Source organism: Oncorhynchus gorbuscha, linkage group LG14 (genome assembly GCF_021184085.1).
Source record: "Oncorhynchus gorbuscha isolate QuinsamMale2020 ecotype Even-year linkage group LG14, OgorEven_v1.0, whole genome shotgun sequence".
Lineage (NCBI taxonomy): Eukaryota > Metazoa > Chordata > Actinopteri > Salmoniformes > Salmonidae > Oncorhynchus > Oncorhynchus gorbuscha.
Window position 1 is genome coordinate 67341171 of NC_060186.1, and position 25214 is coordinate 67366384.

At 46.1% G+C, this 25214-nt stretch overlaps 1 protein-coding gene across 11 annotated transcripts in view; it reads left to right on the forward strand.

The window, feature by feature from the left end:
* The window catches only part of LOC123995321 (serine/threonine-protein kinase MRCK alpha-like), a 120339-nt gene that overhangs the window by 37505 nt on the left and 57620 nt on the right, over positions 1-25214 (forward strand). For all 11 annotated transcript variants that reach the window (XM_046298858.1, XM_046298850.1, XM_046298857.1 and 8 more), the window contains 3 exons: positions 3272-3355; positions 4522-4617; positions 6132-6280. In XM_046298858.1, the coding sequence (XP_046154814.1) occupies positions 3272-3355; positions 4522-4617; positions 6132-6280 (329 nt within the window). The remainder of the gene's footprint in view (positions 1-3271; positions 3356-4521; positions 4618-6131; positions 6281-25214) is intronic.

A 25214-nucleotide genomic window follows, 5' to 3' on the forward strand; every position in this document is an offset into this window, starting at 1 on the left:
AGAACAAATTCTTATTTACAATGACAGCTTACCAAAAGGCCTCCTGAGGGGAGGGGGGCTGGGATTAATAAATAAATAAAACACAGTATAAATATAGGACCAAAACACATCACAACAAGGCACAACCCTACATAAAGAGAGACCTAAGACAACAACATAACAAGGCAGCAACACATGACAGCACAGCATGGTAGAAACACAACATAACAACATGGTAGCAGCACAAACACATGGTACAAACATTATTGTCAACAGCACAAAGGTCAAAAAGGTAGAGACAACAATACATCATACAAAGCAGCCACAACTGTCAGTAAGAGTGTTCATGTATGAGTCTTTGAATCAAGAGATTGAGATAAAACTGTCCAGTTTGAGTGTTTGTTGCAGCTCGTACCAGTCGCTAGCAGCAGCGAACTGAAAAGAGGAGCGACCCAGGGATGTGTGTACTTTGGGGAGCTTTAACCTGTAGTGACCCCCAGCCCGTGAACGGGACCGTTATCATCATCTGACACTAATTAGCATAATGCAACGGACATACATCTTCCTAGAAAGTATTCCTATTCATGAAAATCACAAGTGAAATATATTGGAACACAGCTTAGCCTTTTGTTAATCACCCTGTCATCTCAGATTTTCAAAATATGCTTTACAGCCAACGCTAGACAAGCATTTGTGTAAGTTTATCATAGCATAGCATTAAGCCTTGCTAGCAGCAGGCAAACTTGTCACGGAAATCAGAAAAGCTATCAAATTAAATCGTTTACCTTTGATGAACTTTGGATGTTTTCACTCACGAGACTCTCAGGTAGACAGCCAAAGTTCATTTTTTTCCCCAAAATATTATTTTTGTAGGCGAAATAGCTCCGTTTGTTCTTCACGTTTGGCTGAAAAATCGCCCGGAAATTGCGGTCACCACAACGCCGAAAAAATTCAAATTAGCTCCATTTTCCCCAAAATCCATCCTCAAGGAGTTTTTCTAATATCTATTCGATAATATATCCGTCGGGACAATTGCTTTTTCTCTAGGACCGATTGGAGTAATGGCTACCTCTGCACTTTACGCGATAATCTCTCTCGGAGCCACCATGTGACCACTTACGCAATGTGCCCCTATACGGCTATTCTTCAACAGAAATGCGTAAAACTATGCCACAATGCTGTAGACACCTTGGGGAATACGTAGAAAGTGTAAGCTCGTTGATGGTACATTCACAGCTGAATAGGGAGTCATTGGAACGCAGCGCTTTCAAAACCTGGGGTACTTCCGGATTGGATTTCTCTCAGGCTTTCGCCTGCAACATCAGTTCTGTTATACTCACAGACAATATCTTTACAGTTTTGGAAACGTTAGTGTTTTCTATCCAAATCTGTCAATTATATGCATATTGTAGCATCTTTTCCTGACAAAATATCCCGTTTAAAACGGGAACGTTTTTTTTCTTCTTCCAAAAATGAAAATACTGCCCCCTAACACCAAGAGGTTACCAGAATGTGACTGGTAGAACGGGTGTTGTATGTGAGGGATGAGGGCTGCAGTGGATCTCTCAGACAGGGGGGAGTGAGACCATTCACATCTACTGATGACCGCCTTTCCCAGGGAGGAGTTTACCAGAATTCCAGAAAATGTCTTAGGTTTTTCAGAAATCCCATTTTGAGGCTGTTTATTCTCTTCTGTTTAAGGAATCCTCCTACTGGTATTTCTGAAAAATGTTCCCAGTTTTTTTCTCTCAGACATACCAGTGGGAGTTAATACCAGTTAAGCAGGGAGGGAATTCTCAAAATGGGATTTCTGAAAAAGCTGGGATATTTGGGAAAGGTTCAGGAAAAATGGTCAACTCTACAGAAGAGTAAGAAGTGGGAAGCTGTGTGAACTGAAAACGGAGGCGAAAGAGGACATTTATGAGCAGGGTCTTCTCATAGTCAGCTGGGAGAGAGACCACGTCTGTCTGTTCGTTGGGAGAGAGATTTAGGTGTCTGTGCGTGATGTTTCGGCTCTCCTGATTAATTGCTTTTATAACACTACAGCTGTCGTACATGTCAAGCTCCGACACATGTCTGAGTGGAGAAAGCTAAGAAAACGGGGTGGGGGGATTACACACGCTATACACAGGGACACTGCCAAGAAGCTTCCCCCCCTCTCCTCCTCCTCCCACATCAGACCAGCAGGAGAAACCCAAACAGCAGAGGAATGTTGTCATTGTGTTGAATTTAGCATTCTCCTTATTTTTCTTCATCTCAGACTCCAATAAGGCAGTGTGTGTGTGTGTGTGTGTGTGTGTGTGTGTGTGTGTGTGTGTGTGTGTGTGTGTGTGTGTGTGTGTGTGTGTGTGTGTGTGTGTGTGTGTGTGTGTGTGTGTGTGTGTGTGTGTGTGTGTGTGTGTGAGACTGGGGATGATTGGTGGTTTAAATTCCTTCCGTGGTGGAGGAGGGAGTTGTGGGGTAGCTGAAGTGAAGAAGGCTTTCTCAGGTGTCCTCTGGCTGGCAGGCAGGAGGGAAGAATCCTGCCTGCTGAAGTCCTCTGTCCTCGCTACAGTTGCAACTCAACTCGTTTTAGGAATGCTCTTTACTACACTCATGTCTAACCATGGGGGCTGACTGGGGCTGTGTTAGAGACGTTATCACTTAACAGTAGTTTAGCCAGCTAACTTTCCTATCCTTTGGGGCGGCAGCGTAGCCTAGCGTTGGACTAGTAACCAGAAGGTTGCGAGTTCAAACCCCCGAGCTGACAAGGTACAAATCTGTCGTCCTGCCCCTGAACAGGCAGTTAACCCACTGTTCCCAGGCCGTCATTGAAAATAAGAATGTGTTCATAACTGACTTGCCTGGTTAAATAAAGGTAGAATTAAATTAAAATTAAATCCTTCCTGCAAACCCATTGTAATGAGTGTTATCTGTGCTGCCGTGTGGCTATGGCACGTTGAGGCCCTTGAGCCGAAAGATCCCAGCTGTGTGTATCTCAGGGGTCACTATCTTCATGTCCTAGGTCACTTTCTGTCCGCCTTCTTTTCTCCTCCCCTCCTACACTTCTCCTCCTCTAACTCTATGGCCGTGTTTCATTCCACAAAGATGCTCACTCCCCTTCTGCCCTCGTTCACTCCCCTTTCCTAATCTAACAGGAGTGGGTCAAGTTCAGTAGGGAAAAACGTTTTGAAACTGAGCGGATTTATTTCCCATGGTTTGCCCTATTGAACATGACAGGAAAGATGTAATTCATTTGGTGGATGGAAACTTTCTCTCCTCAAACTCTCCTTCTCTCCCATGCTTCCTGTAGGTTGCTGTGGTTAAGGTGAAGAATGCAGACAAGGTGTTCGCCATGAAGATCCTCAATAAGTGGGAGATGCTGAAGAGAGCTGAGGTGAGTTCTGGCTAGTAACAACCGCCATAGCATTACAGCAGTGTTAAATGCTAACAACCGCCATAGCATTACACTAGGACTAAATGCTAACAACCGCCATAGCATTACACCGTTACAGCAGCGCTAAATGCTAACAACCGTCGTAGCATTACAGCAGGGCTAAATGCTAACAACAGCAATAGTATTATAGCATTTGCTACTCTGGGCTAAATACTAACAACAGCAATAGTATTATAGCATTTGCTACTCTGGGCTAAATACTAACAACAGCCATAGCATTACAGCACTGCTCAGGGCTGGATACTAAGTTGAGTTAGCATTATGTAACTCCTTGGCTTTTCCATAAACATTGCATTAAACATTCAATGCAAAATGTTCATATAATTGTCAGTTACATGTGCATGTCTCAAGTTTAGAATATTAAATGTGAATTTGAATACATAACTTAATTCAACTTTAGAACCCATTTTCAGTATCAGAGAGCGATATGTGTTCAGTGTATTTAAATTTTAGTCATTTAGCAGACGCTGCTGTAAGTCTCTCTGGATAAGAGCAATTAGGGTTAAGTGCCTTGCTCAAGGGCACATCAACAGGTTTTTTCACCTAGTTGGCTTGGGGATTCGAACCAGTGGACTCAGTATATCTGTTGCTGCTGTGCTTTTCTTTTAATTGGCAGCTGTTCAGTGTTCTGTGTGTGTATCTGTGTAGCCGTTCCCAGTGGTCCCCCGGGCTTGCAGTTTTCATACCTCAGTCTCATAGAACCGAACTCCCCACTGTGTCTGTCTCTGGACATGGGAAACTGTCTGCAATATAAACGCAACTCTCAAACCCATGTCCTCATTAATGTACCCCATGACATAGTCTAGCTACAGGTTGTTCATACAGATGGAAATATATTAATTTGACTATTTTATAAGTTTGTTAGAAAGGGTAATTGAATTGAAACTACTTAATTGACCCCTAAAGGATCTGAAATGGTGTTTCCCACATAAAGAAATACAATCTATTAATTCTATGGTTGTCCACCACTAGCAGACACAGGAATTCAGTATACACGCAGGTTGGACCGAAGTGTGATGGACCAAAGTGTGTGCCAATGAGAGTAGCTACAGTACATTCCATTCATTCTGTTTATATAATGATTACCCTTTTGACCTCTCCCTCAGACGGCGTGTTTCCGGGAGGAGCGGGACGTGCTGGTGAACGGGGACAGCCAGTGGATCACCACCCTGCACTACGCCTTCCAGGACGACAACTTCCTGGTAAGATCTCCACTAACTTCCCCTCTATTCATATGGGTTTCAATATATGGTGTGTCTGTATCCCGAATCGTAACATATTGCCAATAGGACTCTGGTCAAAAGTATGACCACTGATTTGAAGGGGTGTAAAGGGTTGCGTCCAAATGGCATAGGGTACTGGTCAAAAGTAGTGCAATATATCGGGAAGAGGGTTCCATTTGGGATGAACACAAGCTGTGAAGAGGCCGGAATGAAATGAATAGTATGATGACGGTTGACTGTAAAGGAGGGAGGGATTGGTGGTTGACGATAAAGGAGGGATGGGTGGTTGACGGTGAGGGAGGGAGGGAGGGAGGGGTGGGTGGTTGACGGTAAGGGAGGGAGAGAGGGATGGGTGGTTGACGGTAAGGGAGAGAGGGATGGGTGGTTGACGGTAAGGGAGGGAGGGATGGGTGGTTGACGGTAAGGGAGGGAGAGAGGGATGGGTGGTTGACGGTAAGGGAGGGAGGGATGGGTGGTTGACGGTAAAGGAGGGAGGGATGGTTGACTGTAAAGGGGGAGGGATGGGTGGTTGACGGTAAAGGAGGGAGGGATGGGTGGCTGACGGTAAGGAGGGAGGGAGGGATGGGTGGTTGACGGTAAAGGAGGGAGGGATGGGTGGTTGACGGTAAAGGAGGGAGGGATGGGTGGTTGACGGTAAAGGAGGGATGGGTGGTTGACGGTAAGGAGGGAGGGAGGGATGGGTGGTTGACGGTAAGGAGGGAGGGAGGGATGGGTGGTTGACGGTAAAGGAGGGAGGGATGGGTGGTTGACGGTAAAGGAGGGAGGGATGGGTGGTTGACGGTAAAGGAGGGAGGGATGGGTGGTTGACGGTAAAGGAGGGAGGGATGGGTGGTTGACGGTAAGGGGGAGGGATGGGTAGTTGACGGTAAGGGGGGAGGGATGGGTGGTTGACGGTAAAGGAGGGAGGGATGGGTGGTTGACGGTAAAGGAGGGAGGGATGGGTGGTTGACGGTAAAGGAGGAGGGAGGGATGGGTGGTTGACGGTAAGGGAGGGAGAGAGGGATGGGTGGTTGACGGTAAGGGAGGGAGAGAGGGATGGGTGGTTGACGGTAAGGAGGGAGGGATGGGTGGTTGACGGTAAGGAGGGAGGGATGGGTGGTTGACAGTAAAGGAGGGAGGGATGGGTGGTTGACGGTAAAGGAGGGAGGGATGGGTGGTTGACGGTAAAGGAGGGAGGGATGGGTGGTTGACGGTAAAGGAGGGAGGGATGGGTGGTTGACGGTAAAGGAGGGAGGGATGGGTGGTTGACGGTAAAGGAGGGAGGGAGGGAGGGATGGGTGGTTGACGGTAAAGGAGGGAGGGATGGGTGGTTGACAGGTAAGGAGGGAGAGGGAGGCCTGAAGAAAGTAAAGATGGAGGGAGGAAGTGGGGAACACTAGAGGAATACAGAGAATGTTACTTGTACAGTATTATTATTACTACTACTACTTTGTCAGAGAGATTTATTCTCTCCTCCCCTCCTCTCTCGGCAGTACCTGGTGATGGATTATTATGTGGGTGGGGACCTTCTCACCCTGCTTAGTAAGTTTGAAGACAGGTTGCCGGAGGACATGGCAAGATTCTACCTGGCTGAGATGGTGCTGGCCATCGACTCAGTGCACCAACTGCATTACGTCCACAGGTGAGTGAGTGAGTGGGTGGGTTGGTTACCTGTTCAGGAGTCTTATGGCTTGGGGGTAAAAACTGTTGAGAATCCTTTTTGTCCAAGACTTTTTGTCCTAGAACAAAGTCTATGACGGGGCTGGCTGGGGTCTTTGACAATTTTTAGGGCCTTCCTCTGACACCGCTTGGTGTCAAGGTCCTGGATGGCAGGCAGCTTTGCTCCAGTGATGTACTGGGCCGTACGGACTACCCTCAGAAGTGCCTTGTGGTCGGAGGCCGAGCAATTGCCATACCAGGCAGTGATGCAACCGGTCAGGATGCTCTCGACATTGCAGCTGTAGAACCTTTTGAGGTTCTCAGGACCCATGCCAAATCTTTTTAGTTTCCTGAGGGGGAATAGGCTTTGTTGTACCCTCTTCATGACTGTCTTGGTGTGTTTGGACCAATCTAGTTTGTTGTTAATGTGGACGGACACCAAGGAACTTGAAGCTCTCAACCTGCTCCACTACAGCCCCGTCGATGAGAATGGGGACGTGCTCGGTCCTCCTTTTCCTGTAGTCCACAATCATCTCCTTAGTCTTGGTTACATTGAGGGATAGGTTGTTATTCTGGCACCACCCTTCTAGGTCTCTGACCTCCTCCCTATAGGCTGTCTCGTCGTTGTCGGTGATCAGGCCTACCACTATTGTGTCGTCAGCAGACTTGATGATGGTGTTGGAGTCATGCCTGGCCATGCAGTCATGGGTGAACAGAGAGTACAGGAGGGGACTGAGCACGCACCCTTGGGGAGCTCCAGTGCTGAGGATCAGTGTGGCAGATGTGTTGATACCTACCCTTACCACCTGGGGGTGGCCTGTCAGGAAATCCAAGATCCATTTGCAGAGGGAGGTGTTTAGTCCCAGGATCCTTAGCTTGATGGTACTATGGTGTTGAACGCTGAGCTGTAGTCAAGCATTCTCACATAGGTGTTTCTTTTATTCAGGTGGGAAAGGGCAGTGTGGAGTGCAATAGAGATTGCGTCATCTGTGGATCTGTTTAGGCGGTATGCAAATTGGAGTGGGTCTACGGTTTCTGGGATAATTGGGTTGATGTGAGCCATTACCAGCCTTTCAAATCACTTCTTGGCTACGGATGTGAGTGTTACGGCTCTGTAGTTATTTAGGCAGGTTGCCTTTGGGTTCTTGGGCACAGGGACTATGGTGGTCTGCTTGAAGCATGTTGGTATTACAGACTCAATCACAGACATGTTGAAAATGTCAGTGAAGACACCTGCCAGTTGGTCAGCACATGCCCGGAGCACATGTCCTGGTAATCCGTCTGGCCCCGCAGCCCTTGTGTATGTTGACCTGTTTAAAGGTCTTACTCACTTCGGCTACGGAGAGCGTGATCACACAGTCGTCCTGAACAGCTGATGCTCTCATGCATGCCTCAGTGTTGCTTGCCTCGAAGCGAGCATAGAGTTGATTTAGCTCGTCTGGTAGGATCGTGTCACTGGGCAGCTCGCGGCTGTGCTTCCCTTTGTAGTCTGTAATAGTTTGCAAGCCCTGCCACATCCGACAAGCGTCGGAGCCGGTGTAGTATGATTCAATCTTAGCCCTGTACTGATGCTTTGCCTGTTTGATGGTTCGTCGCAGGGCATAGAGGGATTTCTTGTTAGCTTCCAGGTTAGAGTCCCTTGAAAGCGGCAGCTCTACCCTTTAGCTCAGTGCGAATGTTGCCTGTAATCCATGGCTTCTGGTTGGGGTATGTACTAGAGGTCGACCGATTTATGATTTTTCAACGCCGATACCGATTTCTTGGAGGACCAGAAAAGCCGATGCCGATCAATCGGCCAATTTTTTTATTATTATTATTATTATTATTTTTTAATTAGTAGTACCTTGCTCAGGAAATGATAACATATGAAAGCTGGTGGTTCCTTTTAACATGGGTCTTCAATATTCCCAGGTAAGAAGATTTAGGTTGTAGTAATTATAGGACTATTTCGCTCTATACCATTTGTATTTCATTAGCCTTTGACTATTGGATGTTCTTATAGGCACTTTAGTATTGCCAGTATAACAGTATAGCTTCCGTCCCTCTCCTCGCTCCTCCCTGGGTTCGAACCAGCAGCACAACGACAATTAGCGAGCGCTAACTAGCTAGCCATTTCACTTCGGTTACACGAGCCTCATCTCGGCAGTTGATAGGCTTGAAGTCATAAACAGCGCAATGCTTGACGCACAACGAAGAGCTGCTGGCAAAACGCACGAAAGTGCTGTTTGAATGAATGTTTACGCGCCTGCTTCTGCCTACCACCGGTCAGTCAGACTGATAATTTTGCATGCCCAATGTTTCAGTTTTTGATTTGTTAAAAAAGTTTGAAATATCCGATAAATGTCGTTCCACTTCATGATTGTGTCCCACTTGCTGTTGATTCTTCACAAAAAATACAGTTTTATATCTTTATGTTTGAAGCCTGAAATGTGGCAAAAGGTCGCAAAGTTCAAGGGGGCCGAATACTTTCGCAAGGCACTGTATATGCAACGCAGGACATGCTAGATAATATCTAGTAATATCATCAACCATGTGTAGTTAACTAGTGATTATGATTGATTGTTTTTTACAAGATAAGTTTAATGCTAGCTAGCAACTTACCTTGGCTTACTGCATTCGCGTAACAGGCAGCCTCCTTGTGGAGTGCAACGAGAGAGAGGCAGGTCGTTATTGCGTTGGATTAGTTAAGGTTGCAAGATTGGATCCCCCCGAGCGGACAAGGTGAAAATCTTTAGTTCTGCCCCTGAACAAGGCAGTTAACCCACTGTTCCTAGGCTGTCATTGAAAATAAAAATGTGTTCTTAACTGACTTACCTAGTTAAACAAAGATTAAATAAAGGTGTAACATTTTTTTTGGGGGGGGGGCAAATTGGCGCCCAAAAATACCGATTTCCAGTCACTGTGGGGATGACGTGCTCAATGCACTTATTGATAAAGCCAGTGACTGATGTGGTGTATTCCTTAATGTCATCGGAAGAATCCCGGAACATGTTCCAGTCTGATAGCAAAGCAGTCCTGTAGTTTAGCATCTACTTCATCTGACCATTTTTTTTTATAGACTGGGTCACTGGTGCTTCCTGCTTTAATTTTTGCTTGTAAGCAGGAATCAGGAGGATAGAGTTGTGGTCGGATTTACCAAATGGAGGGAGGGCTTTGTACGTGTCTCTGTGTGGTGAGTACAGGTGATCTAGAATTGTTTTTCCTCTGGTTGCACATTTAACATGTTGATAGAGATTTGGTAGAACTGATTTAAGATTCCCTGCATTAAAGTCTCCGGCCACTAGGAGCGCCATCTCTGGGTGAGTGGTTTCCTGTTTGCTTATTTCCTTATACAGCTGACTGAGTGCGGTCTTAGTGCCAGCATCCGTCTGTGGTGGTAAATAAACAGCCATGAAAAGTATAGCTGAGAACTCTTTAGGCAAGTAGTATGACCTGCAGTTTATCACAATATACTCAACTTCAGGCGAGCAAATTCTAGAGACTTCCTTAGATTTCGTGCACCAGCTGTTGTTTACAAATATGCACAGACCCCCCCCCCCCGTCTTACTGGAGTGTGCTGTTCTATCCCGCCGGTGCAGCCTGTATCCCGCTAGCTGAATATCCATGTCGTCATTCAGCCACGATTCCGTGAAGCATAGGATATTACAGTTTATGTCCCGTTGGTAGGATATTCGTGATCTTACCTCGTCTAGTTTATTGTACAATGATTGCACGTTGGTGAGTAATATTGACGGCAATGGCAGCTTTCCTTAGTTGTCTTCTGCGGGTCCGGATGAGGCATCCGGCTCTTTGTCCTCTGCGTCGCTTCCTCTTGCGAATAATTGGGATGTCTGCCCTGTGGGTTGTTTGGAGAATATCTTGTGAGTCCTGCTTGGTGCTGTTGTTGTTGAAGCCTTATTTGGTAAAAGACCAAGAATTCTATCTTCTGTATACCACCCCTACCTTGTCACAACACAACTGATTGGCTCAAATGCATTAAGAAGTGAAGAAATTCTACAAATGAACTTTTAAGAAGGCACACCTGTTAATTGAAATGCATTCCAGGTGACTACCTCATGAAGCTGGTTGAGAAAATGGCAAGAGTGTGCAAAGCTGTCATCAAGGCAAAGGGTGGCTAGTTTGAAGAATCGGAAATTGAAAATATATTTTGATTTGTTGAACACTTTTTTTTGTTTACTACATGATTCCATATGTGTTATTTCATAATTTTGATGTCTTCACTATTACTCTACAATGTTGAAAAATAAAGAAAAACCCTTGAATGACTAGATGTTCTAAAACATTTAGTGTATATGTAAGGTCACATTTACTGGGTTGTATGAAAGAAAATAACTCTAAAAATAGATGTTTTGTGGTGGTCCCCTGACTGATGCCCTGGCTGTGAGGGAGTTTTGTCATAAGGGACCCGACAGCCAATAGGAGGAGCCCTCTGCCTCTAAGGCTGTGTGGTAGGAACCACTCTTCCCTCTGACACACAGGAAGTGGTCACCAGGCCTCATCTACATAATGACAGTGTTGACGCTGAAGAAGCCTCAGATGAACGATTTGAGAGAGAAAGAGCCCAGGGGCTAGGGTGTGCCGTGCTGGCCCTATAGTAACATTGATTGTCCCATAGCACAGCAGCAGTATAGACTCAGTGTCGAGATGGGGACCCACTAATTGTATGGTGTTTCACATGGAGTCGGGGTGGAGGGGTGGCGGTGGTCGTCTCGTTCCTCTTTGAGGCCCTCTGAGACATTTTGGGCTGGTAATGACAGGGTGTATGTATGGGGGTTGTGGTGGGTTCCCCCTCTCGGGAGAGATTGGCGTGCTTGGTTTGTGGAGGGTGGAGACATTAACAGAAGGTCCCCTGAGGAGGGTGTGTTCTCTGTGTGGGTGTGACTGAAATGACAATGCATTAACCCTGTAATTTCTCCAATATAAGGCCAATTAGAATAACTTGAATCAGTGCATATAGGCCACATTTGTGAAGTAAGGATGGCCTAGTTATAGAAATGGTCTCTGTCAGTCAAGAGGTTCAGTCGGTGACATGCTTGTGCCACTGTAAGCATAATGCCTTGTCAGTACCACAAACATAGCTCACTGTTTTATGTTGAAGACAATACCCTGCCAAGGAGAATTAAAGGTTAAAAATTAACTAAGAAAATAGTGTAGTGGCGGCCCCCTCATTAGTGTGTGTGTGGAGGGCTGTGTGTGAAGCTGAGCATGGTCAGTGATCTGCATGGCCTAACCCAGAGACTAACAGACCAACTCAGCAGGGCCCAGCTCTCTGTTAGCAGGGCCCTCATCTGGCCTGTGTCTGTCTCATTGTGTGTGTGTCTCTCATTGTGTGTGTGTGTCTCTCATTGTGTGTGTGTGTCTCTCATTGTGTGTGTGTGTCTCTCATTGTGTGTGTGTGTCTCTCATTGTGTGTGTGTGTCTCTCATTGTGTGTGTGTGTCTCTCTCATTGTGTGTGTGTGTCTCTCTCATTGTGTGTGTGTGTGTCTCTCATTGTGTGTGTCTCTCATTGTGTGTGTGTGTGTCTCTCATTGTGTGTGTCTCTCATTGTGTGTGTGTGTGTGTGTCTCTCATTGTGTGTGTCTCTCATTGTGTGTGTGTGTGTGTGTCTCTCATTGTGTGTGTCTCTCATTGTGTGTGTCTCTCATTGTGTGTGTCTCTCATTGTGTGTGTCTCTCATTGTGTGTGTGTGTGTGTCTCTCATTGTGTGTGTGTGTGTGTCTCTCATTGTGTGTGTGTGTGTGTCTCTCATTGTGTGTGTGTGTGTCTCTCTCATTGTGTGTGTGTGTGTCTCTCTCATTGTGTGTGTGTGTGTCTCTCTCATTGTGTGTGTGTGTGTCTCTCTCATTGTGTGTGTGTGTGTGTGTCTCTCTCATTGTGTGTGTGTGTGTGTGTCTCTCTCATTGTGTGTGTGTGTGTGTCTCTCTCATTGTGTGTGTGTGTGTGTGTCTCTCTCATTGTGTGTGTGTGTGTGTGTCTCTCTCATTGTGTGTGTGTGTGTGTGTCTCTCTCATTGTGTGTGTGTGTGTGTGTCTCTCTCATTGTGTGTGTGTGTGTGTGTGTGTGTGTGTGTGTGTGTCTCTCTCATTGTGTGTGTGTGTGTGTGTCTCTCATTGTGTGTCTCTCTCATTGTGTGTGTGTGTGTGTGTCTCTCTCATTGTGTGTGTGTGTGTGTGTCTCTCTCATTGTGTGTGTGTGTGTGTGTGTCTCTCTCATTGTGTGTGTGTGTGTGTGTCTCTCTCATTGTGTGTGTGTGTGTCTCTCTCATTGTGTGTGTGTGTGTCTCTCTCATTGTGTGTGTGTGTGTGTGTGTGTGTGTCTCTCATTGTGTGTGTGTCTCTCATTGTGTGTGTGTGTGTGTCTCTCATTGTGTGTGTGTGTCTCTCATTGTGTGTGTGTGTCTCTCATTGTGTGTGTGTGTCTCTCATTGTGTGTGTGTGTGTCTCTCATTGTGTGTGTGTGTGTGTGTGTCTCTCATTGTGTGTGTGTGTCTCTCATTGTGTGTGTGTGTGTCTCTCATTGTGTGTGTGTGTGTGTGTGTGTGTGTGTGTGTGTGTGTGTGTGTGTGTGTGTGTGTGTGTGTGTCTCTCATTGTGTGTGTGTGTGTGTGTGTGTGTGTGTGTCTCTCATTGTGTGTGTGTGTGTGTGTGTGTGTGTGTGTCTCTCATTGTGTGTGTGTGTGTGTCTCTCATTGTGTGTGTGTGTGTGTGTCTCTCATTGTGTGTGTGTGTGTCTCTCATTGTGTGTGTGTGTGTGTGTGTGTGTGTGTGTGTGTGTGTCTCTCATTGTGTGTGTGTGTGTGTCTCTCATTGTGTGTGTGTGTGTGTCTCTCATTGTGTGTGTGTGTGTGTCTCTCATTGTGTGTGTGTGTGTGTGTCTCTCATTGTGTGTGTGTGTCTCTCATTGTGTGTGTGTGTGTCTCTCATTGTGTGTGTGTGTGTCTCTCATTGTGTGTGTGTGTGTCTCTCATTGTGTGTGTGTGTGTGTGTGTGTCTCTCATTGTGTGTCTCTCATTGTGTGTGTGTGTGTGTGTGTGTGTCTCTCATTGTGTGTGTGTGTGTGTGTCTCTCATTGTGTGTGTGTGTGTGTGTCTCTCATTGTGTGTGTGTGTGTGTCTCTCATTGTGTGTGTGTGTGTCTCTCATTGTGTGTGTGTGTGTCTCTTGTGTGTGTGTGTGTGTGTGTGTGTGTGTGTGTGTGTGTGTGTGTGTGTGTGTGTGTGTGTGTGTGTGTGTGTGTGTGTGTGTGTGTGTGTGTGTGTGTGTGTGTGTGTGTGTGTGTGTGTGTGTGTGTGTGTGTGTGTCATTGTGTGTGTGTGTGTGTGTGTGTGTGTGTGTGTGTGTGTGTGTGTCAGTGTGTGTGTGTGTGTCATTGTGTGTGTGTGTGTGTGTGTGTGTGTGTGTGTGTGTGTGTGTGTGTGTGTGTGTGTCATTGTGTGTGTGTGTGTGTGTGTCATTGTGTGTGTGTGTGTGTGTGTGTGTGTGTGTGTCTCTCATTGTGTGTGTGTCTCTCATTGTGTGTGTGTCTCTCATTGTGTGTGTGTGTGTGTGTCTCTCATTGTGTGTGTGTGTGTGTGTCTCTCATTGTGTGTGTGTGTGTGTGTGTCTCTCATTGTGTGTGTGTGTGTGTCTCTCATTGTGTGTGTGTGTGTGTCTCTCATTGTGTGTGTGTGTGTCTCTCATTGTGTGTGTGTGTGTGTGTGTGTGTGTGTGTGTGTCTCTCATTGTGTGTGTGTGTGTGTGTCTCTCATTGTGTGTGTGTGTCTCTCATTGTGTGTGTGTGTGTGTGTGTGTGTGTGTGTGTCTCTCATTGTGTGTGTGTGTGTCTCTCATTGTGTGTGTGTGTGTCTCTCATTGTGTGTGTGTGTGTCTCTCATTGTGTGTGTGTGTGTCTCTCATTGTGTGTGTGTGTGTGTGTCTCTCATTGTGTGTGTGTGTGTGTCTCTCATTGTTGTGTGTGTGTGTGTGTGTGTGTGTGTGTCTCTCATTGTGTGTGTGTGTGTGTGTGTGTGTGTCTCTCATTGTGTGTGTGTGTGTGTGTGTGTGTCTCTCATTGTGTGTGTGTGTGTGTCTCTCATTGTGTGTGTGTCTCTCATTGTGTGTGTGTGTGTGTCTCTCATTGTGTGTGTGTGTGTCTCTCATTGTGTGTGTGTGTGTCTCTCATTGTGTGTGTGTGTGTGTGTCTCTCATTGTGTGTGTGTGTGTGTGTGTGTGTGTCTCTCATTGTGTGTGTCTCTCATTGTGTGTGTCTCTCATTGTGTGTGTGTGTGTGTGTGTGTCTCTCATTGTGTGTGTGTGTGTGTGTCTCTCATTGTGTGTGTCTCTCATTGTGTGTGTGTGTGTGTGTGTCTCTCATTGTGTGTGTGTGTGTGTGTGTCTCTCATTGTGTGTGTGTGTGTGTGTGTCTCTCATTGTGTGTGTGTGTGTGTGTGTCTCTCATTGTGTGTGTGTGTGTGTGTGTGTCTCTCATTGTGTGTGTGTGTGTGTGTCTCTCATTGTGTGTGTGTGTGTGTGTCTCTCATTGTGTGTGTGTGTGTGTGTCTCTCATTGTGTGTGTGTGTGTGTGTCTCTCATTGTGTGTGTGTGTGTGTGTCTCTCATTGTGTGTGTGTGTGTGTCTGTGTGTCTCTCATTGTGTGTGTGTGTGTGTGTCTCTCATTGTGTGTGTGTGTGTCTCTCATTGTGTGTCTCTCTCTCTCATTGTGTGTGTGTGTGTGTGTCTCTCATTGTGTGTGTGTGTCTCTCATTGTGTGTGTGTGTGTGTGTGTCTCTCATTGTGTGTGTGTGTGTGTCTCTCATTGTGTGTGTGTGTGTGTCTCTCATTGTGTGTGTGTGTGTGTCTCTCATTGTGTGTGTGTGTGTGTCTCTCATTGTGTGTGTGTGTGTCTCTCATTGTGTGTGTGTGTGTGTGTGTGTCTCTCATTGTGTGTGTGTGTGTGTGTGTCTCTCATTGTGTGTGTGTGTGTCTCTCATTGTGTGTGTGTGTGTCTCTCATGTGTGTGTGTGTGTGTGTGTGTGTGTGTGTGTGTGTGTGTGTGTGTGTGTGTGTGTGTGTGTCTCTCATTGTGTGTGTGTGTGTGTGTGTCTCTCATTGTGTGTGTGTGTGTGTGTGTCTCTCATTGTGTGTGTGTGTGTGTGTGTCTCTCATTGTGTGTGTGTGTGTGTGTGTCTCTCATTGTGTGTGTGTGTGTGTGTGTCTCTCATTGTGTGTGTGTGTGTCTCTCGTTGTGTGTGTGTGTGTGTGTCTCTCGTTGTGTGTGTGTGTGTGTGTCTCTCGTTGTGTGTGTGTGTGTGTGTCTCTCGTTGTGTGTGTGTGTGTGTGTCTCTCGTTGTGTGTGTGTGTGTGTGTGTCTCTCGTTGTGTGTGTGTGTGTGTGTGTCTCTCATTGTGTGTGTGTGTGTGTGTGTGTGTCTCTCATTGTGTGTGTCTCTCATTGTGTGTGTGTGTGTGTCTCTCATTGTGTGTGTGTGTGTGTGTGTCTCTCATTGTGTGTGTGTGTGTGTGTGTGTCTCTCATTGTGTGTGTGTGTGTGTGTGTGTGTCTCTCATTGTGTGTGTGTGTGTGTGTGTGTGTCTCTCATTGTGTGTGTGTGTGTGTCTCTCATTGTGTGTGTGTGTGTGTCTCTCATTGTGTGTGTGTGTGTGTCTCTCATTGTGTGTGTGTGTGTGTCTCTCATTGTGTGTGTGTGTGTGTCTCTCAGTGTGTGTGTGTGTGTCTCTCATTGTGTGTGTGTGTGTGTGTGTGTGTCTCTCATTGTGTGTGTGTGTGTGTGTGTGTCTCTCATTGTGTGTGTGTGTGTGTGTCTCTCATTGTGTGTGTGTGTGTGTGTCTCTCATTGTGTGTGTGTGTGTGTGTGTCTCTCATTGTGTGTGTGTGTGTGTCTCTCATTGTGTGTGTGTGTGTGTCTCTCATTGTGTGTGTGTGTGTGTGTGTGTCTCTCATTGTGTGTGTGTGTGTGTGTGTGTGTCTCTCATTGTGTGTGTGTGTGTGTGTGTCTCTCATTGTGTGTGTGTGTGTGTGTGTCTCTCGTTGTGTGTGTGTGTGTGTGTCTCTCGTTGTGTGTGTGTGTGTGTGTCTCTCGTTGTGTGTGTGTGTGTGTGTCTCTCGTTGTGTGTGTGTGTGTGTGTCTCTCGTTGTGTGTGTGTGTGTGTGTCTCTCGTTGTGTGTGTGTGTGTGTGTCTCTCGTTGTGTGTGTGTGTGTGTGTGTGTCTCTCGTTGTGTGTGTGTGTGTGTGTGTCTCTCGTTGTGTGTGTGTGTGTGTCTCTCTCTCATTGTGTGTGTGTGTCTCTCATTGTGTGTGTGTCTCTCATTGTGTGTGTGTGTCTCTCATTGTGTGTGTGTGTCTCTCATTGTGTGTGTGTGTCTCTCATTGTGTGTGTGTGTCTCTCATTGTGTGTGTGTGTGTGTGTGTGTGTGTCTCTCATTGTGTGTGCGTGTGTCTCTCATTGTGTGTGTGTGTCTCTCATTGTGTGTGTGTGTGTGTCTCTCATTGTGTGTGTGTGTGTGTGTGTGTCTCTCATTGTGTGTGTGTGTGTGTGTCTCTCATTGTGTGTGTGTGTGTGTGTGTCTCTCATTGTGTGTGTGTGTGTGTGTGTGTGTGTCTCTCGTTGTGTGTGTGTCTCTCGTTGTGTGTGTGTGTGTGTCTCTCGTTGTGTGTGTGTGTGTGTGTGTCTCTCGTTGTGTGTGTGTGTGTGTCTCTCATGTGTGTGTCTCTCGTTGTGTGTGTGTGTGTGTCTCTCGTGTGTGTGTCTCTCGTGTGTATGTGTGTGTCTCGTTGTGTGTGTGTGTGTGTCTCATTGTGTGTGCGTGTGTGTGTTATTACTAATCAGAACCATGTGGGCTCCACAGCCCTGTTTCCACCTCCTGATCTAAGAGCCCAATCTCTTTCATCAGACTGGCCACAGACATCTCATTACTTGTTAATGTCATCTATCATAGACCCTGCAGCCCTGTTGTAGAAATGGTCATGAATGGTACATGAATTAGCAACGGCCAATGGTGAGTATACACGGTATCTGTATGAGCGTGCTTCCAAACAGTGGTGATGAGGTCCCATAGAGCCCTGTGTGTGTCCTTATCTCGGTCCCTGTCCATGTGAGGAGACACACAGTGTGTGTGTGTGTGTGTTGTCTTGGCGGCCAGATGGCCTTTACAGATGGATGCTGGTGAGGTCTTAAAGGAGATTACCTCCCTCTATTCTCAGCCTTAAGACTTCAGGAGCCCTGTCCTGCCTGGGACCGAGCAGACCAATTAGCCACGCCCCAAACAGTCACGTCACCGCAGCCCTACTGGAAGGGAGGAAGAGGGAGAGAGAGAGAGAGAGAGAGAGAGAGAGAGAGAGAGGATGGGAGAGACAGGGAGAGACAGGGAGGGTAGTAGAGGAAGGGTATGTCCATCACAGCAGTAAGATGTGACATGTTGTCACAAGAAAAGGGCAACAAGTGAAGAACAAACACCATTGTAAATACATCCCATATTTATGTTTATTTATTTTACCTTTTGTACTTTAACTATTTGCACCTTGTTACAACACTTTATTAGCCATAATATGACATTTGTAGTGTCTCTATTCTGTTTGAACTTTAGTGAGTATGTTTACTGTTCATTTTGTCTTATTTATTTCACTCTGGTTTCACTTGCTTTGGCAGTGTAAACAAATGTTTCCCAATAAAGTCCTTTGAATTGAGAAGGGGGGGGTGGATAAAGACACGGGTGACAGGGAGGTAGAGATGAGGCAAGAGAAAGAGACGGCGGGAGGGGGAAGAGGGGTGGTAGCCATGTTCTTTGTTTGATCTCTGCTCAGGGTTTCACTGGGTTTTAATTGGTTTATCTGGAGGAGGAACTCATGACGGCATGCTGGATGACAGGAGAGACACACACACACACACACACACACACACACACACACACACACACACACACACACACACACACACACACACACACACACACACACACACACACACACACACACACACACACACACACACACACACACACACACACACACACACACACACACACACACACACACACACACACACACACACACACACACACACACACACACACACACACACACACACAGAGGCTAGGGCCAGGTCTGAGCCTATCAGGAAAGTGAGAGGTTAAAAGACACCCACGGAGGTGTTAAGTAGAGGTTAGCGCAGGTGCACACTGGGAAAAGAGTTTGTTCTGAAGAGTATGCATGTCAGTATGGAGTCAAATCAAATGTTATTGGTCACATACACATATTTAGCAGATATTATTGCGGGTATAGCGAAATGCTTGTTATTCGACCATATTCCTAGTCACCTTGCCATGGTTAAATACAGCGTTTCGCTCTTTAAGTTTTGTGCAAATGCTGCCGTCTATCCATGGTTTCTGGTTTGGGTAGGTGTTAATAGTCACAGTGGGAACACTCACATGGTTGGTGGAGAAGGAACAAACAGAAATGACTTCATTGTATCATTTTAGCTAGACTTGAGCTGACTGTTAGGTCTACTTTGTAGAGGGGTGTCCCGTTGGTCTACCTTTTATCCCATTGACTTGATTCAACATGAAAAGAAAATCTCCTTCTCTCTCTGTCTCTCGGGTCACGTCCCAAATGCCACCAGGCGTTATTCTCTATTTAGTGCACTACTTTTAACCAGGCCCTATTGGGCTCTGGTCAAAAGTAGAGCAGTATGTAGGGAATAGTGTGTCATTTGGGCCATTACTTCATTATCCTGCTGTCCAGAGAGAAGCCTTTGTTCTTTTTAGTTCAGGGAACCTCCCCTCTCTCCCTTCTCCCCTCCAAATCCTCATGCAGCCAGAGCTTCTGTTTAACTGTGGCTGCTTATCAGTAGGAGGTACACCCCTACACCCCATCCCTCCCCAGGCAGGATGTACCCCCATACTCCCCCTACACCCCATCCCTCCCCAGGCAGGATGTACCCCCATACTCCCCCTACACCCCATCGTTCCCCAGGCAGGATGTACCCCCATACTCCCCCTACACCCCATCCTTCCCCAGGCAGGATGTACCCCCATACTCCCCCTACACCCCATCCCTCCCCAGGCAGGATGTACCCCCATACTCCCCGCTACACCACTCCCTCCCCAGGCAGGATGTACCCCCGTACTCCCCGCTACACCACTCCCTCCCCAGGCAGGATGTACCCCCGTACTCCCCCTATACCCCATCCCTCCCCAGGCAGGATCTACCCCGTACTCCCCCTACACCACTCCCTCCCCAGGCAGGATCTACCCCCGTACTCCCCCTACACCACTCCCTCCCCAGACAGGATCTACCCCGTACTCCCCCTACACCACTCCCTCCCCAGGCAGGACTCCCCCTACACCACTCCCTCCCCAGGCAGGATCTACCCCCTACTCCCCCTACACCACTCCCTCCCCAGGCAGGATCTACCCCGTACTCCCCCTACACCACTCCCTCCCCAGGCAGGATCTACCCCCGTACTCCCCCTACACCACTCCCTCCCCAGGCAGGATCTACCCCGTACTCCCCCTACACCACTCCCTCCCCAGGCAGGATCTACCCCGTACTCCCCCTACACCACTCCCTCCCCAGGCAGGATCTACCCCGTACTCCCCCTACACCACTCCCTCCCCAGGCAGGATCTACCCCGTACTCCCCCTACACCACTCCCTCCCCAGGCAGGATCTACCCCCGTACTCCCCCCTACACCACTCCCTCCCCAGACAGGATCTACCCCTGTACTCCCCCTACACCACTCCCTCCCCAGGCAGGATCTACCCCCGTACTCCCCCTACACCACTCCCTCCCCAGACAGGATCTACTCCCGTACTCCCCCTACACCACTCCCTCCCCAGGCAGGATCTACTCCCGTACTCCCCCTACACCACTCCCTCCCCAGGCAGGATGTACCCCCATACTCCCCCCTACACCACTCCCTCCCAACTAGAGTCCCCTCACCACTCCCATCAGGCACTGCTCTGACTCACCCACGCTTCTAAACCAAACCCTTATAAATGGGAAAGATGGGCAGTCTAAAAATATAACTTTAATAGGAAGCTGATTCAGTGGTAAATATGATCATCAGGCACTGTCTAAATGTGTAACTTTAATAGGAAGCTGATTCAGTTAGACGCTGCTATAAAGTAGGAGCAGGCCCTTCATGTGATGTTGACTGTTAACAGTTGAGGAAGGACCTGTCAGTAGCTTCTACAGTGCTTTTATGTGCTTCTCTGTACTGAAGATTAACATTCATAGAACATGTGGAGTCATTTCAGTGTGTTAGAGATGCTGGGTATCAGAGAATGTCTGTCTGTGTGTATGGTCTTGGGCGACAGGTAGCCTAGTGGTTAGAGCGTTGGGCCAGTAACTGAAAGGTTGCTGGATCGAATCCCCAAGCTGACAAGTTCTCCCACTGTTCCCCCTGTAGGCCGTCATTGTAAATAAGAATTTGTTTTAGAACTGTCTTGCCTAGTTAAATAAGGGTAAAAAAATATATATACAGTGGCAAGAAAAAAATGTGAACCCTTTGGAATTTCCTGGATTTTTCATAAATTGGCCATCAAATTTGATCTGATCTTCATCTAAGTCACAACAATAGACAAACATAGTGTGCTTAAACTATATTGAATACATAATTTAAACATTCACAGTGTAGGTTGGAAAAAGTATGTGAAGCCCTAGGTTAATGACTTCTTCAAATGCAAATTGGAGTCAGGAGTCAGCTAACCTGGATTCCAACCAATGAGATGAGATTGGAGAAAAAAAGGCACAGCACACCAACATAAACACCTCATCCCAACTGTAAAGTATGGTGGAGGGAGCATCATGGTTTGCGGCTGCCTCAGGGCCTGGACAGCTTGCGATCAGCGACGGAAAAATGAATTCCTCAGTTGATCAAGACATTTTGCAGGAGAATGTTAGGCTATCTGTCCGTCAATTGAAGCTCAACAGAAGTTGGGTGATACAACAGGACAACGACCCAAAACAATGGAAGTAAATCAACAGGAATGGCTTCAACAGAAGAAAATATGCATGAAAACGTATCATTGTTTGTGTTATTAGTTTAAGCAGACTGTCTATTGTTGTGACTTAGATGAAGATCAGATCACATTTATGACCAATTTATGCAGAAATACAGGTATTTCCAAAGGGTTCACATACACACACGAAAAGGTGTGTGTGTATTTGGTTTAACTATCCAGAATAACTCACAAGGATAGTAAAACAAGGGGAAATTATTTTTTTAGACATAGTGTTTAGGGTTAGAATTAAGGGTTAGGAGATTTAATTTATTTAACTAGGCAAGTCAGTTAAGAACAAATTCTTATTTACAATGATGGCCTACCAAAAGGCAAAAGGCCTCCTGTGGGGACGGGGGCTGGGATTAAAAAGAAAGAAAAAATATATAAATATATTAAAAAACACTCATCACGTCAAGAGACAACATAGCAAGGCAGCAACACATGACAACACAGTCAGGGTTAGTGTGTGTGTGTGTGTGTGTGTACTTACTCGATTTGATTTGGCAGTGCCTATGAATCACAACAACTCATAGTACAGTGGTGTGTAAAATCCTGTCACCAAAACTACTCCGCTATGAGACGACGCAGCATTTGATGTGTGTTTGTGTCACTGGGGTTTGTTTCAGCAACCCCGGTATTTATTTGTGTGTCGATCATGTGTTAAGGCCTGTGGTTGTTTATCATTTTTTTAGATGGTAGATCTAAAAAGACTCCAACACCATCATTAAGTTTTCTGATGACACAACAGTGGTAGGCCTGATTACCGACAATGACGAGACAGCCTATAAGGAGGTGGTCAGAGACTTAACATGGTCCAAGCACACCAAGACAGTCATGAAGAGGGCATGACAAAACCTATTCCCCCTCAGGAGACTGAAAACATTTGGCATGCGTCCTCAGATCCTCAAAAGGTTTTACAGCTACACCATCGAGAGCATCTTGATGGGTTGCATCACTGTCTGTTATGGCAACTGCTCGGCCTCCGACCGCAAGGCACTACAGAGGGTAGTGCGTACGGTCCAGTACATCATCGGGGCCAAGCTTCCTGCCATCCAGGATCTCTATACCAGGCTGTGTCAGAGGAAGCCCCTAAAAATTGTCAGACTCCAGCCACTCTAGTCATAGACTGTTTTCTCTGCTACTGCACGTCAAGCGGTACCGGAGCGCCAAGTCTAGGTCCAAGAGGCTTCTAAACAGCTTCTACCCCCAAGCCATAAGACTCCTGAACATCTAATCAAATGGCTACACAGACTATTTGCATTGCCCCCCTTCCCCCCATTCTACGCTGCTGCAACTCTGTTATTATCTATGCATAGCCACTTTAATAACTCTTCCAACATGTACATATTACCCCAATTACCTCAGTGTACCGGTACCCCCCTTGTATATAAACTCAGCAAAAAAATAGATGTCCTCTCACTGTCAACTGCGTTTATTTTCAGCAAACTTAACATGTGTAAATATTCAACAGCTGAGACATAAACTGAACAAGTTCTACAGACATGTGACTAACAGAACTGGAATAATGTGTCCCTGAACAAAGGGGGGGTGTCAAAATCAAAATTAACAGTCAGTATCTTGTGTGGCTACAAGCTGCATGAAGTACTGCAGTGCATCTCTTCATGGACTGCACCAGATTTGCTAGTTCCTGCTGTGAGATGTTACCCCACTCTTCCACCAAGACACCTGCAAGTTCCCGGACATTTCTGGGGGGAATGGCCCTAGTCCTCACCCTCCGATCCAACAGGTCCCAGACGTGCTCAATGGGATTGATTGAGCAGTGTGGCTGGTGGCATTATCATGCTGGAGGGTCATGTCAGGATGAGCCTGCAGGAAGGGTACCACATGAGGGAGGAGGATGTCTTCCCTGTAACGCACAGAGTTGAGATTGCCTGCAATGACAACAAGCTCTGTCCGATGATGCTGTTACACACCGCCCCAGACCATGACGAACCCTCCACCTCCAAATCGATCCCGCTCCAGAGTACAGGCCTCGGTGTAATGCTCTTTCTTTCGATGATAAATGTGAATCCGAACATCACCCCTGATGAGACAAAACCTCGACCCGTCAGTGAAGAGCACTTTTTGCCAGTCATGTCTGGTCCAGCGACGGTGGGTTTGTGCCCATAGGCGACGTTGCTGCCGGTGATGTCTGGTGAGGACCTGCCTTACAACAGGCCTAGAAGCCCTCAGCCAAGCCTCTCTCAGCCTATTGCGGACAGTCTGAGCACTGATGGAGGGATTGTGCGTTCCTACTGTAACTCGGGCAGTTGTTGTTTCCATCCTGTACCTGTCCCGCAGTTGTGTTTGGATGTACCGATCCTGTGCAGGTGTTACACGTGGTCTGCCACTGCGAGGACAATCAGCTGTCCGTCCTGCCTCCCTGTAGCGTTGTCTTAGGCGTCTCACAGTACGGACATTGCAATGTATTGCCCTGGCCACATCTGCAGTCCTCATGCCTCCTTGAAGCATGCCTAAGGTACGTTCACGCAGATGAGCAAGGACCCTGGGTATCTTTCTTCTGGTGTTTTTCAGAGTCAGTAGAAAGGCCTCTTTAGTGTCCTAAGTTTTCATAAGCTGTTAGTTTCTTAATGACTGTTCCACAGGTGCATGTTCACTAATTGTTTATGGTTGAAGTTCTTTTTATTTTTACCGAATGTCTTTGAAAGACCGGGTCCTGAAAAAAGGTTGTTTCTTTTTATGCTGAGTTTAGTCTCTCCATGAGGTGGAGATGCACTGCAGTACTTAATGCAGCTGGTGGCCACACAAGATACTGACTGTTACTTTTGATTTGTTAGCGTATTGATTTATTGTTAATATACTTAGTGTATTGTTACTATACTGTTAGTGTAATGTTAGTGTATTTATGATGTATTGCTACTATACTGTTAGTGTATTGATGATGTATTGTTACTATACTGTTAGTGTATTGATGATGTATTGTTACTATACTGTTAGTGTATTGATGATGTATTGCTACTATACTGTTAGTGTATTGATGATGTATTGTTACTATACTGTTAGTGTATTGATGATGTATTGTTACTATACTGTTAGTGTATTGATGATGTATTGCTACTATACTGTTAGCGTATTGATGATGTATTGTTACTATACTGTTCGTTTATTGATGATCTAGTGTTACTATACTGTTAGTGTGTTGATGATGTATTGTTACTATACTGTTAGTGTATTGATGATGTATTGTTACTATACTGTTAGTGTATTGATGATGTATTGTTACTATACTGTTAGTGTGTTGATGATGTATTGTTACTATACTGTTAGTGTATTGATGATGTATTGTTACTATACTGTTAGCGTATTGATGATGTATTGTTACTATACTGTTAGTGTGTTGATGGTTTATTATTAGTGTATTGATTTATTGTTACTATACTGTTAGTGTAATGTTAGTGTATTGATGATGTATTGTTACTGTACTGTCAGTGTAATGTTAGTGTATTGATTATGTATTGTTACTGTACTGTTAGTGTAATGTTAGTGTATTGATTATGTATTGTTACTACACTGTTAGTGTATTGATGATGTACTGTTAGTGTATTGATGATGTACTGTTAGTGTATTGATGATGTACTGTTAGTGTATTGATGATGTACTGTTAGTGTATTGATGATGTACTGTTAGTGTATTGATGATGTACTGTTAGTGTATTGATGATGTACTGTTAGTGTATTGATGTATTGTTATTGTACTGTTAGTGTATTGATGTGTTACTGTACTGTCTAGTATATTGTTGCTATACTGTACTGTATATCAATGGTATATAGGTAAGGAGACTAGTGAAGACAAGGGCTTGACATTGTCTGCATTAAGTGTAATATCGAAATAGTGGTCAAGACAGGGTGTTCTGGTTGGGACAGAATAACCAAGCCTCTGTCTGCCTTGTGGGGGGTAA